This window comes from Brachyhypopomus gauderio, chromosome 10, assembly GCF_052324685.1.
Source record: "Brachyhypopomus gauderio isolate BG-103 chromosome 10, BGAUD_0.2, whole genome shotgun sequence".
NCBI classification, from domain to species: Eukaryota; Metazoa; Chordata; class Actinopteri; order Gymnotiformes; family Hypopomidae; genus Brachyhypopomus; species Brachyhypopomus gauderio.
The window spans coordinates 10,839,537-10,856,392 of record NC_135220.1 but is presented as its reverse complement, the minus strand read 5'-3'; the positions used below and the strand labels follow the sequence as shown (position 1 = coordinate 10,856,392).

General features: G+C 42.1%; 1 protein-coding gene across 13 annotated transcripts in view; it reads right to left on the bottom strand.

Annotated features, from left to right (window-relative positions):
• Positions 1–16,856, bottom strand: part of LOC143525424 (protocadherin gamma-C5-like) — a 186,532-nt gene that overhangs the window by 133,685 nt on the left and 35,991 nt on the right. For 3 of the 13 annotated variants that reach the window (XM_077019354.1, XM_077019376.1, XM_077019393.1), the window contains exon 1: positions 6,608–9,157. The exons of 6 other annotated variants lie outside the window; for them this stretch is intronic. In XM_077019354.1, coding sequence (XP_076875469.1) covers positions 6,608–9,019 — 2,412 coding nt within the window. In that variant the 5' untranslated portion in view covers positions 9,020–9,157. Of the gene's footprint in view, positions 1–34; positions 2,569–6,607; positions 9,158–14,176; positions 16,716–16,856 lie in introns of those variants that run through there. 4 more of the 13 variants (XM_077019358.1, XM_077019378.1, XM_077019342.1 and 1 more) reach the window with 3 other exon arrangements.

The window sequence follows — 16,856 nt, the reverse complement described above, 5'->3', positions numbered from 1 at the left end:
TATAGAACATGATTATATTAGAAGAAAGGCTTACCTCTGAATCTGCCACAGCAATAATCAGAGAACTGTCTTTAAATTGATCATTTAGATCCTTCTTCATTGTATGAGTTGAGGGCAGCGTGTTGTCATTATAAGATGCAACAAACTTGAAGTCACTGGTGCGTGAGCCTGTTGTCAGATACGTGTCATAATTGTAAGAACTGCGGAGAGTTCCAGCTCCCTCCACCTCTGCATAGTTGGGAGGGAGATACGCACTGGGAATGGTGACTGCTCCATCAAACAACATTCTGGGCTTTCTCCTGTGACAAAACCTCACAGCCACCATCAGAATGATGAACGTCAGGAAGAAGGTGGACACAGAAACCAGTGCGATGATCAAATACGATGTTAGTTTGGAGTTGCTCTCCTCATAAGTCATGTCTTTAAGTTCAGGAACTTCAGCCAGGTTGTCAGAAATAAGTAAATATACAGAGCAGGTAGCAGAGAGAGGGGGCTGTCCATTATCTTTCACTGAGATAATGAGGTTCTGCTTCATGCTGTCAGATTCAGTAATGTCCCTCAGTGCTCTGATCTCTCCACTATGGAGACCAATGGAGAAAAGTCCTGGATCAGTAGACTTCACAATCTGATACGACAGCCACGCGTTCTGTCCAGAGTCAGCATCCACAGCGATCACCTTGGAGACCAGAGAGCCTGAGAGAGCAGTTTTAGGGACCATCTCAGTCATTAAAGACTTTCCCTCTGGAGCAGGGTATAATATCTGTGGAGAGTTATCATTCTCATCTGTTATGAACACACTCACAGTCACGTTGCTGCTGAGTGGAGGAGAGCCATTGTCTCTGGCTACAACCTGGACTTTGAAGTTTCTGAACTGCTCATAGTCAAATGACCTCACAGCATGGATCACCCCCGTATCTGCATTAATGGATATAAATGAGGACACTGGGACACCGGTGACCTCACTGGGCACCAGAGAATACAGTACTGTGCCATTCTGCCTCCAGTCTGGGTCTCCTGCACTAACAGAACACACAGAGGTGCCTGGTTTGTTGTTTTCTATCACATAAGCACTGTAGGATTGCTCTCCAAATACAGGGGCGTTGTCATTTACGTCTGATACTGTTAAATGAATTGTCTTGAAGGAGGATAATGGAGGAGATCCTCCATCAGTGGCAGTGATAGTTATATTGTAATCAGACTCTCTCTCTCGATCCAGCAGATTTGTTGTTACCAGAGAGAAATAGTTTTTAATGGATGGGTTCAATTTAAAAGGAACATTTTGCTGAATGGAGCATCTGATCTGTCGATTATCTCCTGAGTCTTTATCCTGAACATTAATAATGGCCACTTCAGTGCCCACAATGGCATTCTCAGGCACAGGATTATTCAGAGATGTAATAATGATTTTTGGAGCATTATCATTTACATCCATGATTTCTATAACAACATTCGCTGTGGATGCTAAACCAGATCCATCTTTGGCTTGTACTTGAATTTCATAATATCTTTCTTCCTCGTAGTCGATAGGTCCGTTAACTTTAATCTGTCCAGTAAGTTTATCAATAGTGAATAGTTGTGCTCCACTACCAGCAGTGCGACTGAATTCATAAGTAACTGCTCCATTTGCTCCTTCATCAGCGTCTGATGCGCTCACAGTAGTTAGTTCTGTACCCAACGATGCGTTTTCAGCCAGAGCGATTTTATATACCGCCTGAGTAAAAACCGGAACATTATCGTTAGCGTCCAGCACAGTGACGTGTATAATAGCAGACCCCGATCTCTGAGGAGTCCCTCCATCAACTGCGGTAAGAACCAAATTAATTTCCTTCTGTTTTTCACGATCCAGCTCTTTATCTAATACAAGTTCAGCATATTTGCCTCCGTTCTTCTTATTATGTACAGACAATACAAAATGTTCATTCTTCTGGAGCGAATAGACTTTAATTCCGTTTTGATCGATATCAGAATCGTGAGCTTCATCTAAAAGGAAGCGCTGCCCTTTTGAAGCGGATTCGCGAATTTCGAATGTAATGTGCTCGTTAGAAAATTCTGGCGCATTATCATTAACATCGTCAATATTCAGTGAAATACGGTGAACCTCTAGAGGATTTGCCAACACAAGCTCATAATTCAACATGCAAGTCATTCTAGAGCCACAAAGCCTCTCTCTGTCGATTGTGTCTGCTACAATCAAATCTCCAGTACTCAGGTTAATGTCAGTATACCGTTTCCCGCTGTCCTCCGTGTTTATTCGGGCCTTACGTGCTGATAATCGCTGAGCATCGACTCCAAGATCTTTAGCAATATTCCCGATCACATACTGCCGTTTGGTTTCCTCTGGAACTGTATAGCTCAGATCTCCTCGGGCGGTACGCAAATCACATAAAAATAACACTAAGAGCAGAGAAGATAACGGCGTTGAAAGCTTCGTACATCCCATATTGTCAGATTTCAAATGATGACCTCTCGATTAATTCCGCTTAACGTTGTTAATAGTGTTTCTCAATATTTTATACAATAAAGTATTCGCGTGATAAAAAACCAGACTACTCCATTTTGTCTCGCGATTGGTTTTGCACTCATAGAAATGTGCAGCTGAATATTTAAGAGATGGACGGAAAGATGTGGGAGATACGCTGAAGTGATGGTGAACAGCGACGCTCTGAGTGTTTTAAGTTTACTACAAGTACCGCAAGCCTACTAGGTTAAAATATTTTAGTGAGACAAGCATGTTTTTCAAACAAAAATATTTTCACTTGATTGTAAAAAAATGGGAATAAAAAAATTCAAGTATTATTTATGACAGTGTAGAAGTCATTAGAATGATTAACAGAGATTCCCGCATTTGGTATATCTCTATCTAGACTTACAGTATGAGCGTTGTGAACGCTTACGGTGCTGAAGAGCATACAGACAGAAGAGGAAAATTGCTGCTCAATTAATAACAATAAAGGGAGTAAATGACAATATTCATTGTTGCTTTGTGACGTCACAAACCACTGAACAAAAGTAACAACCGACGAACAAAGAACAACTGCAAATCTCTGAAGATGTAGTTTAACTCATGGAGATGAAATTCGACTCTGTGTAGAATGCAAGATAAAAACAAGAATCGCAGATAAACACGTTGTAATGACGATGCATCGTATCCAGTGTTTTTGTTTCAATGTTGGTGCAACATATGACGTTTCATTCTGGTAGGGTTCAAGTTTATTGCCTTACAAATCTTTATGCTCAGAAAAAAAATGATCGGACCAGGACCTATTGTTTCAGCACCACGGAGAGCTCCCATACGACTTCATTTTTGCACTGCAGATTTCGTCAGTTAACTGTTTTAAGAACTTGACAACGCCGACGTTAATATCCTCTACTTTCCTGCTTTTCTACCTCAAATACTATGAAACATGTACTAATTGACGGTAACACATATTTGCTAATAATTAATGGACAACATCACACACCAGAAAAGATTATAAAAAGCAGAAAATCAACTCCTAATTCGAAGAGAGTTTCCAATATTACGATAAAAAACAAAAACATCTGATGGTGAAAAACGCTTTGGATTAAAAGATTCATGATAAAGGTTATGTGTATAAATTACAATGTAAACATACATCATCTTCACATGATGAATTACTGGTGGTGGTAACATTAAATGTTTCAATTATATTTGCAGAGGCTAAACTATTCCTTGGATTTGCAATATATTTAGTTTAAAATCACAAGTTTAAGAAAATTAAATTCACAAACACTACAGTTTTGCATTAAGCTGTGTTGTGCAACATGGTAAACTGGTAAACATTTCAGTCAGAAATGTTAATTATTACATCTTTAAAATCCACATTGTCACAACAAATCAAAATCTCCACACAGTTAATGGCAGAGCTAGACTGTTTTTCAAGGGGTGGCCAAAGGGTGAGCAAGGCTTTATCAGAGGGGTCCATATACAAATGATGAATGAAAGGAAACAAATATTTCTTACACACACTCAAATTAAAATGGTTTATTTGACAAAGATTTACCATGACCAAACAAGATGTTAAAACGGCACCATGGAACAGTGAACATGTAAATGTAATCTCAGAGCACAGAATATGACTAAAAACAAATTCTCAAAAATAAATAAATAAAACCGGCTCTAAATAGTAAACTGCAAGACAATACCACCAGAGGTGACCAGCATTACCCTGGTGGTATTTACAAAGGTTTGAGAAACACTGCTGTGGTCAAATAAGCTTTGAATGGTAACAACATACTGCAAACTCAAAGCAAAGATACACTCAAGCATAAATCTCCGATTTTGGTGGTAGGAAGTAAAATGTTTTACAAAGTCATCCATGCTGAGGGTATTTGCCCTCCTTGACACAACACTGAGAATGCCAAGGTGACAACCTATCATCAGCTATAGTTCTAACGTGGTTTTGATCAGTTTGCGAGCAGAAAAACATCACTCACAGGAGCAGTACTGATAGGATAGCAACTGAAATCTTACAAAGTAAGATTCCAGGAACACAACAAAATCAAGTAAAGTAGAGGGTTTCTCTAACCCACCTTTTCTCTCCTCAGAAGAAGCTGTCTGGTTTGGTGAACCTCATGTTTCAGATCTTTTAGATCTGACTCAAATGTCTGCCCAAAGACAAAGTGGTTCCTCTTTCAAGAATAATGGGCTTTTGGGGACTAGAGACTGAACCCCTAGCATTATCTTCTGTGAAATGCACCTATCAAGTTCAGCTGTGAGACAGTCAAATATCTGATAAAAGACACTGTTAAAATCCTCATTACTTTGGTCACTGTGCCTCTGTCCTTCAGTTGTAATTACCAGTGACTTCTCCATGTTGTTCACTGCTGCTGGGTTCTGTCTGGTCTTGCTCTGTCCCTGGTTTTTACTTATTTAAGAAGAAATGGGACACATTCCCTTTTCTCTTCATTTGGTCTCTACACAAAATAAGACATCCTGGTATCTAGACTCCATGACTGTTTGGCAGAGACAACACCATTTTAATTATTATTTAATCTATAGTTATTAGTTTTCCATAGCCAACTAACATAATACTACATTTAAAAAGATGAATTGATTAATATAACTAGTTAGGTTATAATTAAAAGCTTTCAGATGACATAGCCTACTTACATTTCAGTCAATATTAAACTAACAATAATGGTTTTTCACAAATACTTACCACACACATTTCAATCAACAGCTGGGAGATAAAGGCTTGCTAAATGATTAAAATATTACATGTGCACTAAACTATATGTTTAAAGAATCCGTGTAAAACAGGATCTATCAGCACTAGAATGGCTCATTTAAATAATAAACGAGACACTACAAAGCTGTGCACAACCAGTTGTTTTTTTTTTTTAAGTAATGTTTGACAACTGCCACCTCTCATTAGGAATGTAATACAGCGGTAAAATATTGTACAATCTCCTAAGTATTATAATTTTAAATGACCATTTCCAGTGGGGTGGCAGTAGGGGTGGCAGTAGGGCAGTAGAGGGCAAATGCCACCCCTGCCACCCCTTTGGCTCCGCCACTGCACACAGCACCATGAACAGAAGTAGTTCACAGTGACTCACTTTTTTCCAAAGACACTTTGCTTTGAGACTTTTATCTTCGAGTACCAAATCAACAATTAAGAGCCAACTAGATGCAAAATACTTTTATCAGCTTCAGTTTCAGTAGAATTGAGCTGAAATGCCCACAGTCATGAACGGGCATCAAACCCACGACCCTCAGACACAGCCACGTACTAAGACAGCTCTGTAACGACTAACATTATACAAAAATAATACAATCATTCCTGATTAATTTATAAAGTGATAAACAGAAGTCCTATATCCTGCAGAACTTGTAGGAATTATGTGTAATTAACTATACATGTTAGTTATTTTTGTAGGTATGATTGTCAACTGTCTGGAACAACTTCAACATCTTGAACAACAATCTTTACTATTTTCTATCTTCCTCAAAAGGATTTTAATAAACATTTAAACAGACACAGCCAAGATAACAAAGCCATACATGTTACATCCCTGATCACGGATCAGCTGAATGACTGCTTTACATAGCATGACACAATGAAAGAGATTTACAGGAAATATTTAGGCTAAAACCTAAAGTGTGAATATTCTAAAAGCATCTATCAACCAGAAGACACAACGCTTCAGAGAACCATGTTCAAATCCTCATTAGTATATTAGAAAATGTGTATAAAATGTAGGTACTTAAAAAAAACTATTAGATCCAACTAATAGATCAAACACCATCTTTGATATGAATCATTAGCACCAAACATCATACTGACCAATGACCAGCAACAGATGCAAAATACAAACACAGCAACATCTCCCACAGAAACCCTCACAGAGCTCTCTCACAAGAAACAGAGAAATTCTGTGTCATAACTATTAACTAATAGAGAACGCAACAGACTTTCATATTGACAGGATACCAATTGTGAGAATCACTGCAATAAATGAAATTATTTAAAACAAATATAGGGGAAAGCCAGAAAACAATTACAATTACACCGAATCTGCAATTAAGCTTCTGAAAAGCATAGGGAATATCAAATTTACTCTCTATAATTCAGCAAGGGCTTACCTCTGAATCTGATGAAGCAACAATGAAAGAATTCTCTTCAAATGGATCATTCTGATTTTGAATCCTGTTGAGAGTCTGAGCTGAGGGCAGCGTGTTGTCATTATAAGATGTGATGAACTTGAAGTCACTGGTGCGTGAGCCTGTTGTCAGATACGTGTCATAATTGTAAGAACTGCGGAGAGTTCCAGCTCCCTCCACCTCTGCATAGTTGGGAGGGAGATACGCACTGGGAATGGTGACTGCTCCATCAAACAACAGTCTGGGCTTTCTCCTGTGACAAAACCTCACAGCCACCATCAGAATGATGAACGTCAGGAAGAAGGTGGACACAGAAACAAGTGCGATGATCAAATACGATGTTAGTTTGGAGTTGCTCTCCTCATAAGTCATGTCTTTAAGTTCAGGAACTTCAGCCAGGTTGTCAGAAATAAGTAAATATACAGAGCAGGTAGCAGAGAGAGGGGGCTGTCCATTATCTTTCACTGAGATAATGAGGTTCTGCTTCATGCTGTCAGATTCAGTAATGTCCCTCAGTGCTCTGATCTCTCCACTATGGAGACCAATGGAGAAAAGTCCTGGATCAGTAGACTTCACAATCTGATACGACAGCCACGCGTTCTGTCCAGAGTCAGAATCCACAGCGATCACCTTGGAGACCAGAGAGCCTGAGAGAGCAGCTTTAGGGACCATCTCAGTCATTAAAGACTTTCCCTCTGCAGCAGGGTATAATATCTGTGGAGAGTTATCATTCTCATCTGTTATGAACACACTCACAGTCACGTTGCTGCTGAGTGGAGGAGAGCCATTGTCTCTGGCTACAACCTGGACTTTGAAGTTTCTGAACTGCTCATAGTCAAATGACCTCACAGCATGGATCACCCCCGTATCTGCATTAATGGATATAAATGAGGACACTGGGACACCGTTGACCTCACTAGGCACCAGAGAATACAGTACTGTGCCATTCTGCCTCCAGTCTGGGTCTCCTGCACTAACAGAACACACAGAGGTGCCTGGTTTGTTGTTTTCTATCACATAAGCACTGTAGGATTGCTCTCCAAATACAGGGGCGTTGTCATTTACGTCTGATACTGTTAAATGAATTGTCTTGGAGGAGGATAATGGAGGAGATCCTCCATCAGTAGCAGTGATAGTTATATTGTAATCAGACTCTCTCTCTCGATCCAGCAGATTTGTTGTTACCAGAGAGAAATAGTTTTTAATGGATGGGTTCAATTTAAAAGGAACATTTTGCTGAATGGAGCATCTGATCTGTCGATTATCTCCTGAGTCTTTATCCTGAACATTAATAATGGCCACTTCAGTGCCCACAATGGTGTTCTCAGGTACAGGATTGTTCAGAGATGTAATTATGGGTTTAGGGGCATTATCATTTACATCAGTGATATCTATAATGACACTGGCAGTGGATACTAAACCAGATCCATCTTTGGCCTGCATTCCAATTTCATAGTATGTTTCTTTTTCATAATCAATGTCTCCAATTACCTTAATTTGTCCAGTATGTTTATCAACCGTGAATAAATGTGCTGCATTATCATCAATGCGACTGAATTCATAAGTTACTGCTCCATTTGCTCCTTCATCAGCGTCTGATGCGCTCACAGTAACTACTTCTGTACCCAACGGCGCATTTTCAGCCAGAGCGACTTTATATACCGCCTGAGTAAATACCGGAACATTATCGTTAGCGTCCAGCACAGTGACGTGTATAATAGCAGACCCCGATCTCTGAGGAGTCCCTCCATCAACTGCGGTAAGAACCAAATCAATTTGCTTCTGTTTTTCACGATCCAGCTCTTTATCTAATACAAGTTCAGCATATTTTCTTCCGTTCTTATTATCGTGTACAGACAAAACAAAATGGTCGTTCTTCTGTAATGAATAGTCTTTAACGCCGTTATGTCCGATATCAGAGTCATGCGCTTCATCCAATCGGAAGCGCTGCCCTTTCAACGCGGACTCGGGGATTTCGAACGTAATGCGCTCGTTAAGAAATTTTGGCGCATTGTCATTAACATCCTCAATATTCAGTGAAATACGGTCAACCTCTAGAGGATTTGCCAACACAAGCTCATAATTCAACATGCAAGTCATTCTAGAACCACAAAGCCTCTCTCTGTCGATTGTGTCTGCTACGATCAAATCTCCAGTACTCAGGTTAATGTCAGTATACCGTTTCCCGCTGTCCTCCGTGTTTATTCGGGCCTTACGTGCTGATAATCGCTGAGCATCGACTCCAAGATCTTTAGCAATATTCCCGATCACATACTGCCGTTTGGTTTCCTCTGGAACTGTATAGCTCAGATCTCCTCGGGCGGTACGCAAATCACAGAAAAATAACGTTAAGAGCAGAGAAGATAACGGAGCTGAAATCTTCATACATCTCATATTGTCAGATTTGAAATGCTGACCTCTTGATTAATTCCACTTAACGTTGTTAATATCGTCTCTCAATATTTTACACAAAACGTATTCGCGTGATAAAAGACCAGACTACTCCATTTTGTCTCGCGATTGGTTTTGCACTCATAGAAATGTGCAACTGAATATTTAAGAGATGGGCGGAAAGCTGTGGGAGATACGCTGAAGTGATGGTGAACAGCGACGCTCTGAGTGTTTTAAGTTTACTACAAGTACCGCAAGTCTAGTTCGTCAAAAGACTTAAGCGAGACAAACATGTTCTTTAAACAAAAAATAATAATTTCACTGGATTGTGAACTTAATTGGAACACTTAATAAGAACATCAACTGCTATTCATGACAAAGTGCAGAGGTCATCAGAATGATTAACGGAGATTACCGCATTTATGTCTATCTATACTTACAGTATGAGCGTTGTGAACGTTTACGGTGACCGCTTCAGTAAGAGCATACAGACGCTAGTGGAAAATTGCTGTTCAATTAATATCAATAAAGGGAATTAATGACTATATTTATTGCTGATTTATGACGTCACAAACCATTGAACAAAGTAATAACCGACGAACAAAGAACAATTGCAAATCTCTGAAGATGTAGTTTAAATCACGGTGATGAAATTCGACTCTGTGTAGAATGTAACACAAAAACAAGAATCGCAGAGAACCACGTTGTAATGTACAGTTCATGGAAGCAAGTGTTTACGGTTTAATGCTTGTGCAAAATGTGACGTTTCATCTTCAGTGGCCTTACAGTACTATATGTCCTCAAAAGAATAGATGGATCAGACCTTATAGTTTCAGCACCACGGAGAGCTCCCATTCCGACTTCATTTTGGCACTGCAGATTGCGTCAGATTTAACTTATTTTAAGAACTTGACAACGTCGACGTTAATATACTCTGGTTTCTGTTTTTCTACCCAACATATTATGAAACGTGTAGCACATTAATAACAAATTATTTATTCATAACCTCTAAAATCTAATTTTAAAATTAACGTAAAAGAAACAACCAATTGCAAGACTCTTACAGGAACATGTGTTTTTAAGCACATTGATAAAATTCAACAACTTGTAGAATGTAAAATTAATATAAAGAATCATAGAAAACTGAATTATTATCTGTAAATGTATTGTAAATGTATGTCCCATTTTTTAACATATGTGTAAAATATCGTTCCATACTGAGACAGTTCATTAGTTGTCTTAAACAACTGTATATGTCTACAAGCAAAATAAATTGATTGTAACATATTATGGATTCTGTCAGGCTTCAGTTTTTTAAACAGAACAACATTGTAAAAGCATTTCCTGTTTTCCCATTCAAATATTTTATCCAATATATCGTAATAGCAGGGAACATGCACTTTCTGATTAGTGACATGTAAGAATAACCACCATCTACAGTTGTAAACGATCAAACAGCAAAACTTCTCTAAATTCTGTAGAAGTTTCCAATGTACTGCAGAACAAAATCATGTTCTAGTGAAAAACACGTGTCACTCATCAATGATCATATAGCAACAAATTGTCACGGAACAGCTCCGGACCCTTCCCTGTGGGCGTGTCATATCGTCGTCTGCGTGCGGTTATGTCCATGTTTGTACTTCTGTGGGTGTGGGTTGTTTGTGAGCGTGTTCGTTTGTTACACCTGTGCCTTGTCTCGAGGTCACGTGGGTCTGTGTAACTCACCTATATAATGTGCGTTCGCGCAGTGTCCTGTGCTCGTCTTTGTCTAAAGCTACGTGTCTGCGTGAGTGTGATTTAGTGCTGCTCGCGCTCCATCCGGAGCTTATACGTCTATTTGTAATAAAACTTATGAGTTCACCGTAATCGTCTTGGTGTCTGCCTCCTACACCCGGACGTTACAGAAAGACGAGCCACAAAAGAATGCCAGGATACGCCACCCGTGCACCGAAGGGGAAGAGAAGAAGCCGGCACCATCACGGCTCTTCCCCATTCCGACACCGCGAAGCCCCCGTCACCGAGCAGGAGATGAAGCAGGATCCCCTCTGCGCAGCTCAAGAGTCGGAGGACGCGGAGATGGCGGAACACTTCTGCCAATCCGCGGTGCGCATATGGGAGGAGAAACACCCCCCTGCGTCCCTAGAGCCGCCACCTACTGCGGTGGGCAGCTGTGTGTGGAGGGAGGGGGAATTCAAGCCTCAGCGCGCGGCTTCTCCCGTGTGTGTGCCGGAGAGCGCAGAGGAGAGGAGAGACGAGGTGTTTTTCCAGGTGGCGTGGAGAGAGGGACTCCGCACGACAATGCGCGAGACCACCCCCCTGGCTGATACCGCAGAGGACCCGCTGATTGTTTACGTGGGGATGGTGAGTGCCCGCCCTCCGGAAGACGAGTTCGGGAGTGAGGACTCGGAGGAGGAGGAGAAGGAGGATGGAGCTGGCTACTCACCTTCCATATACACAACGCCGACAGTGTATTACAGAGAGGAGAGGGAAGACATCAGCCCCCCGCCGTCGGAGTGGTCGGAGACTACCGAGCACCCCGGTGAAGAGGAGAAAGAGGTAGTCAGCCCCCTTCCGTCGTTATACTCAGCCCCCTCTGAATGTTATGGGGAAGACGAGGGAGACGTCAGCCCCGCTCCGTCGGTATGCTAACCCCCTTCGGGAGACAACGAGCAGGGCGAGGAGAGTGAGGGGGAAAGCCCTCCATCAGTATGTTCGGTCCCGACCGTGTATAAAGGGGGTGGTAGCGGATCGGACAGTCCGTCCGCGTCAGAGAGTGGGGACTCCGAGGAGGAGGAGCCCATGGAGCTCTCTCGGTGCGAGACCCCCGCTCGGTCCATGGACTGGAGCGTGGCCGAGGAGGAAGAGCCGGCGAAGGACACCACCTCCGATACCAGATCCAGGGGAGGCTGGCCTGGCGAAGGAGGGGCTTCCTACGGGGGGTTCCCTGAGAGGGGGGAGGAGCGCCGGCAAGCTTATAGGGCGGCAGGCCCCTATGGCACTCCCGGAGGAGGGAGCCGCGGACCTGGGAAGAAGGTGGCCGCGAGACCCGCCGGTCGCGCTGCCTCCAAGTGGTCGACAAGTCGCGCTGCACCTCGCACGTCCGCCGGTGGTGCTGCCTCCAAGCGGTCGACAAGTCGCGCTGCACCTCATGCTTCCGCCGGTGGTGCGGCACCTAGCGGTGAGAGGGCGGAACAGGCAGGAGGAGTACCGCCGTCTGCAGAGTCTCCAGCCCCCGGGGCTTTCTCGCCGCTACAGGCTTCGCCCAAGGCGGGAGGCCTGGCTCCGGGGATGAATGTCTGTGTTCCTGTGTTTTTGTCCCAATGTGTCTCCCGAACCCACTGTTCCCGTTTGTGCCCTTTGTGTTTACTGTGCCGGTGTGCGTGTTTGTACTCGTGCCCGTGTTTAATGTTTTTTCCCCTGTCTTCCCAGGGAGGTTGTGCTAGAGCTGTTCGCGGCGGTTCCTGCCGTCGGGGGTGACGGCTCTCGGAGGCCCGTGATCCCAGCGGCTCCGGACCTGCCCGTTGGTGTTGGTTCGGGGCTTTCCAGCTGCGCGGGACGCTCCGGGAGTAGCAAGCCCCTGGTGGAGGGTTCTGTCACGGAACAGCTCCGGACCCTTACCTGTGGGCGTGTCATATCGTCGTCTGCGTGCGGTTATGACCATGTTTGTACTTCCGTGGGTGTGGGTTGTTTGTGAGTGTGTTCGTTTGTTACACCTGTGCCTTGTCTCGAGGTCACGTGGGTCTGTGTAACTCACCTATATAATGTGCGTTCGCGCAGTGTCCAGTGCTCGTCTTTGTCTAAAGCTACGTGTCTGCGTGAGTGTGATTTAGTGCTGCTCGCGCTCCATCCGGAGCTTATACGTCTATTTGTAATAAAAGTTATATGTTCACCGTAATCGTCTTGGTGCCTGCCTCCTACACCCGGACGTTACACAAATAATATATTCAAGCTGCAATGAAAAATACACACCGTGTGTACACTACGGATGATTGGTGGAAACACTAAATGTTTAAATGAAAAATTCAAATTAACAAATATGTGAAATAAATGTAGTAATACTTCATATGTCCAAAGACATGCAGATCAGAAACACTGCACTTGTGCACTAAAAGGCACGAGGCTGATTGAAACATGGCAGTAAATGGTTAAAAGGTAGATTCAGGACTTTGTATTCATTAAAGACCCTCATTGCCCCAGCACATCACCACATTCCCACACAGTAAAAGGGCAGAAGTCGCTAACAGTGCTGACAATGTTACCATGTGTACTTTAATCTGGGACGCATGACACAAACTAGCAAATAAGAAATTATGAGCCAATTAAATACAGTTGAAAACACAGGTTCAGTTTAAGAAAAACTGGTCTGAAATAACTACAACCATGAATGTACCTCAAACACACCACCCTCAGACAGATCTACATGCTAGGACAACTCTATTCCCACTAACATTAATGATGGATTTAGCCAGGAACAATAATACAGTCATTCTAAATGTACTGTATAATATGATATCAAATGAAGATAGAAACCAAGTTGACTGGTATTACATAAAACTGACTTATTGGCATAATAGTCAGCAAAAATGAACAACAATATGTCTTCTAGCTTTCTCAAATGATCAAGAGACATCAACTGAAAGCTGAGTGGGGCATAATGAAAGGGATTTAGAGAAAATGTATAGGCTAAAAATTAAACTGTGTATGGTCTATAAAAATCCATCAGCCAGTAGAGACAGAAGTCTTTTCTGAATCATGCCCAAACCCAACTGTGCATATTAGAGAAATATGAACTGCAGGCACAGAAACAAAGAACTGAGAACTACAATATCTCAAAAATTATTTGTGTTCCCAATCATTAGCAACCAAAATCATACTAAACAATGATCAGCCACAGTAGCAAAGTACAAACATAGCAACAGCTCCCACAGAAACACTCACAGAGTTCTCTCACAAGAAACAGAGAAATTCAGTGTCACGACTATATTACCTAATAGATAATAGAAAATATTTTCATAATTGCACATCATGCAAATAAGGTAAATAAATAAAAACAAGTGGTGAAAGCCTTATTGCACTAAAGTGTACACTAAAGTTGCAGTTACACTTGTCAAACACGAAGACAACAGGGAATTCACTGTCTATAATTCAGCAAGGGCTTACCTCTGGATCTGATGAACCAACAATGAAAGAATTCTCTTCAAATGGATCATTTTGATTTTGAATCCGGTTGAGAGTCTGAACTGAGGGCAGCGTGTTGTCATTATAAGATGTGACGAACTTGAAGTCACTGGTGCGTGAGCCTGTTGTCAGATACGTGTCATAATTGTAAGAACTGCGGAGAGTTCCAGCTCCCTCCACCTCTGCATAGTTGGGAGGGAGATACGCACTGGGAATGGTGACTGCTCCATCAAACAACAGTCTGGGCTTTCTCCTGTGACAAAACCTCACAGCCACCATCAGAATGATGAACGTCAGGAAGAAGGTGGACACAGAAACCAGTGCGATGATCAAATACGATGTTAGTTTGGAGTTGCTCTCCTCATAAGTCATGTCTTTAAGTTCAGGAACTTCAGCCAGGTTGTCAGAAATAAGTAAATATACAGAGCAGGTAGCAGAGAGAGGGGGCTGTCCATTATCTTTCACTGAGATAATGAGGTTCTGCTTCATGCTGTCAGATTCAGTAATGTCCCTCAGTGCTCTGATCTCTCCACTATGGAGACCAATGGAGAAAAGTCCTGGATCAGTAGACTTCACAATCTGATACGACAGCCACGCGTTCTGTCCAGAGTCAGCATCCACAGCGATCACCTTGGAGACCAGAGAGCCTGAGAGAGCAGCTTTAGGGACCATCTCAGTCATTAAAGACTTTCCCTCTGCAGCAGGGTATAATATCTGTGGAGAGTTATCATTCTCATCTGTTATGAACACACTCACAGTCACGTTGCTGCTGAGTGGAGGAGAGCCATTGTCTCTGGCTACAACCTGGACTTTGAAGTTTCTGAACTGCTCATAGTCAAATGACCTCACAGCATGGATCACCCCCGTATCTGCATTAATGGATATAAATGAGGACACTGGGACACCGTTGACCTCACTGGGCACCAGAGAATACAGTACTGTGCCATTCTGCCTCCAGTCTGGGTCTCCTGCACTAACAGAACACACAGAGGTGCCTGGTTTGTTGTTTTCTATCACATAAGCACTGTAGGATTGCTCTCCAAATACAGGGGCGTTGTCATTTACGTCTGATACTGTTAAATAAATTGTCTTGGAGGAGGATAATGGAGGAGATCCTCCATCAGTAGCAGTGATAGTTATATTGTAATCAGACTCTCTCTCTCGATCCAGCAGATTTGTTGTTACCAGAGAGAAATAGTTTTTAATGGATGGGTTCAATTTAAAAGGAACATTTTGTTGAATGGAGCATCTGATCTGTCGATTATCTCCTGAGTCTTTATCCTGAACATTAATAATGGCCACTTCAGTGCCCACAATGACGTTCTCAGGTACAGGATTGTTCAGAGACGTAATAATGATTTTTGGAGCATTATCATTTACATCACTGATATCTAAAATGACACTGGCAGTGGATACTAAACCAGATCCATCTTTGGCATGTATTCCAATTTCATAGTATGTTTCTTTTTCATAATCAATATCTCCAATTACCTTAATTTGTCCAGTAACTTTATCAATTGTAAATAGCTGTGCTGCTTTATCACTAATGTGACTGAATTCATAAGTTACTGCTCCATTCGCTCCTTCATCAGCGTCTGATGCGCTCACAGTAACTACTTCTGTACCCAACGGTGCGTTTTCAGCCAGAGCGACTTTATATACCGCCTGAGTAAATACCGGAACATTATCGTTAGCGTCCAGCACAGTGACGTGTATAATAGCAGACCCCGATCTCTGAGGAGTCCCTCCATCAACTGCAGTAAGAATCAAATTAATTTCCTTCTGTTCTTCACGATCCAGCTCTTTATCTAATACAAGTTCAGCATATTTTCTTCCGTTCTTATTGTCGTGTACAGACAAAAGAAAATGATCGTTCTTCTGTAGCAAATAATCCTTAATGTTGTTTTGTCCAATATCACTGTCATACGCTTCATCCAATCGGAAGCGCTGCTCTTTCAAAGCGGACTCGCGAATTTCTATCGTAATGCGCTCGTTAAGAAATTTTGGCGCATTATCATTAACATCCTCAATATTCAATGAAATGTGGTGAACCTCTAGAGGATTTGCCAATACAAGCTCATAATTCAACATACAATTCATTTTTGAATCACAAAGCATCTCTCTGTCGAGTGTGTCTGCTACGATCAAATCTCCAGTACTCAGGTTAATGTCAGTATACCGTTTACCGCTTTCCTCCGTGTTTATTCGGGCCTTACGTGCTGATAATCGCTGAGCATCGACTCCAAGATCTTTAGCAATATTCCCGATCACATACTGCCGTTTGGTTTCCTCTGGAACTGTATAGCTCAGATCTCCTCGGGCGGTACGCAAATCACAGAACAATAACGCTAAGAGCAGAGAAAATAACGGAGCTGAAAGCTTCGTACATCCCATATTGTCAGATTTGAAATGCTGACCTCTTGATTAATTCCACTTAGCGTTGTTAATATCGTCTGTCAATATTTCAAATGAGAACGTTTTCGCGTGAGAAAATACCACGTTACTCCATTTTGTCTCGCGATTGGTCTTGCACTCATAGTAATGTGCGACTGAATATTTAAGAAATGGGCAGGCAGTTTCGGCTGAACTGAAGGTGAACAGCGACGCTCTGAGTATTTTAGGTTTACTACAAGTACCGCAAATCAAGTGCGTCAAAATACTT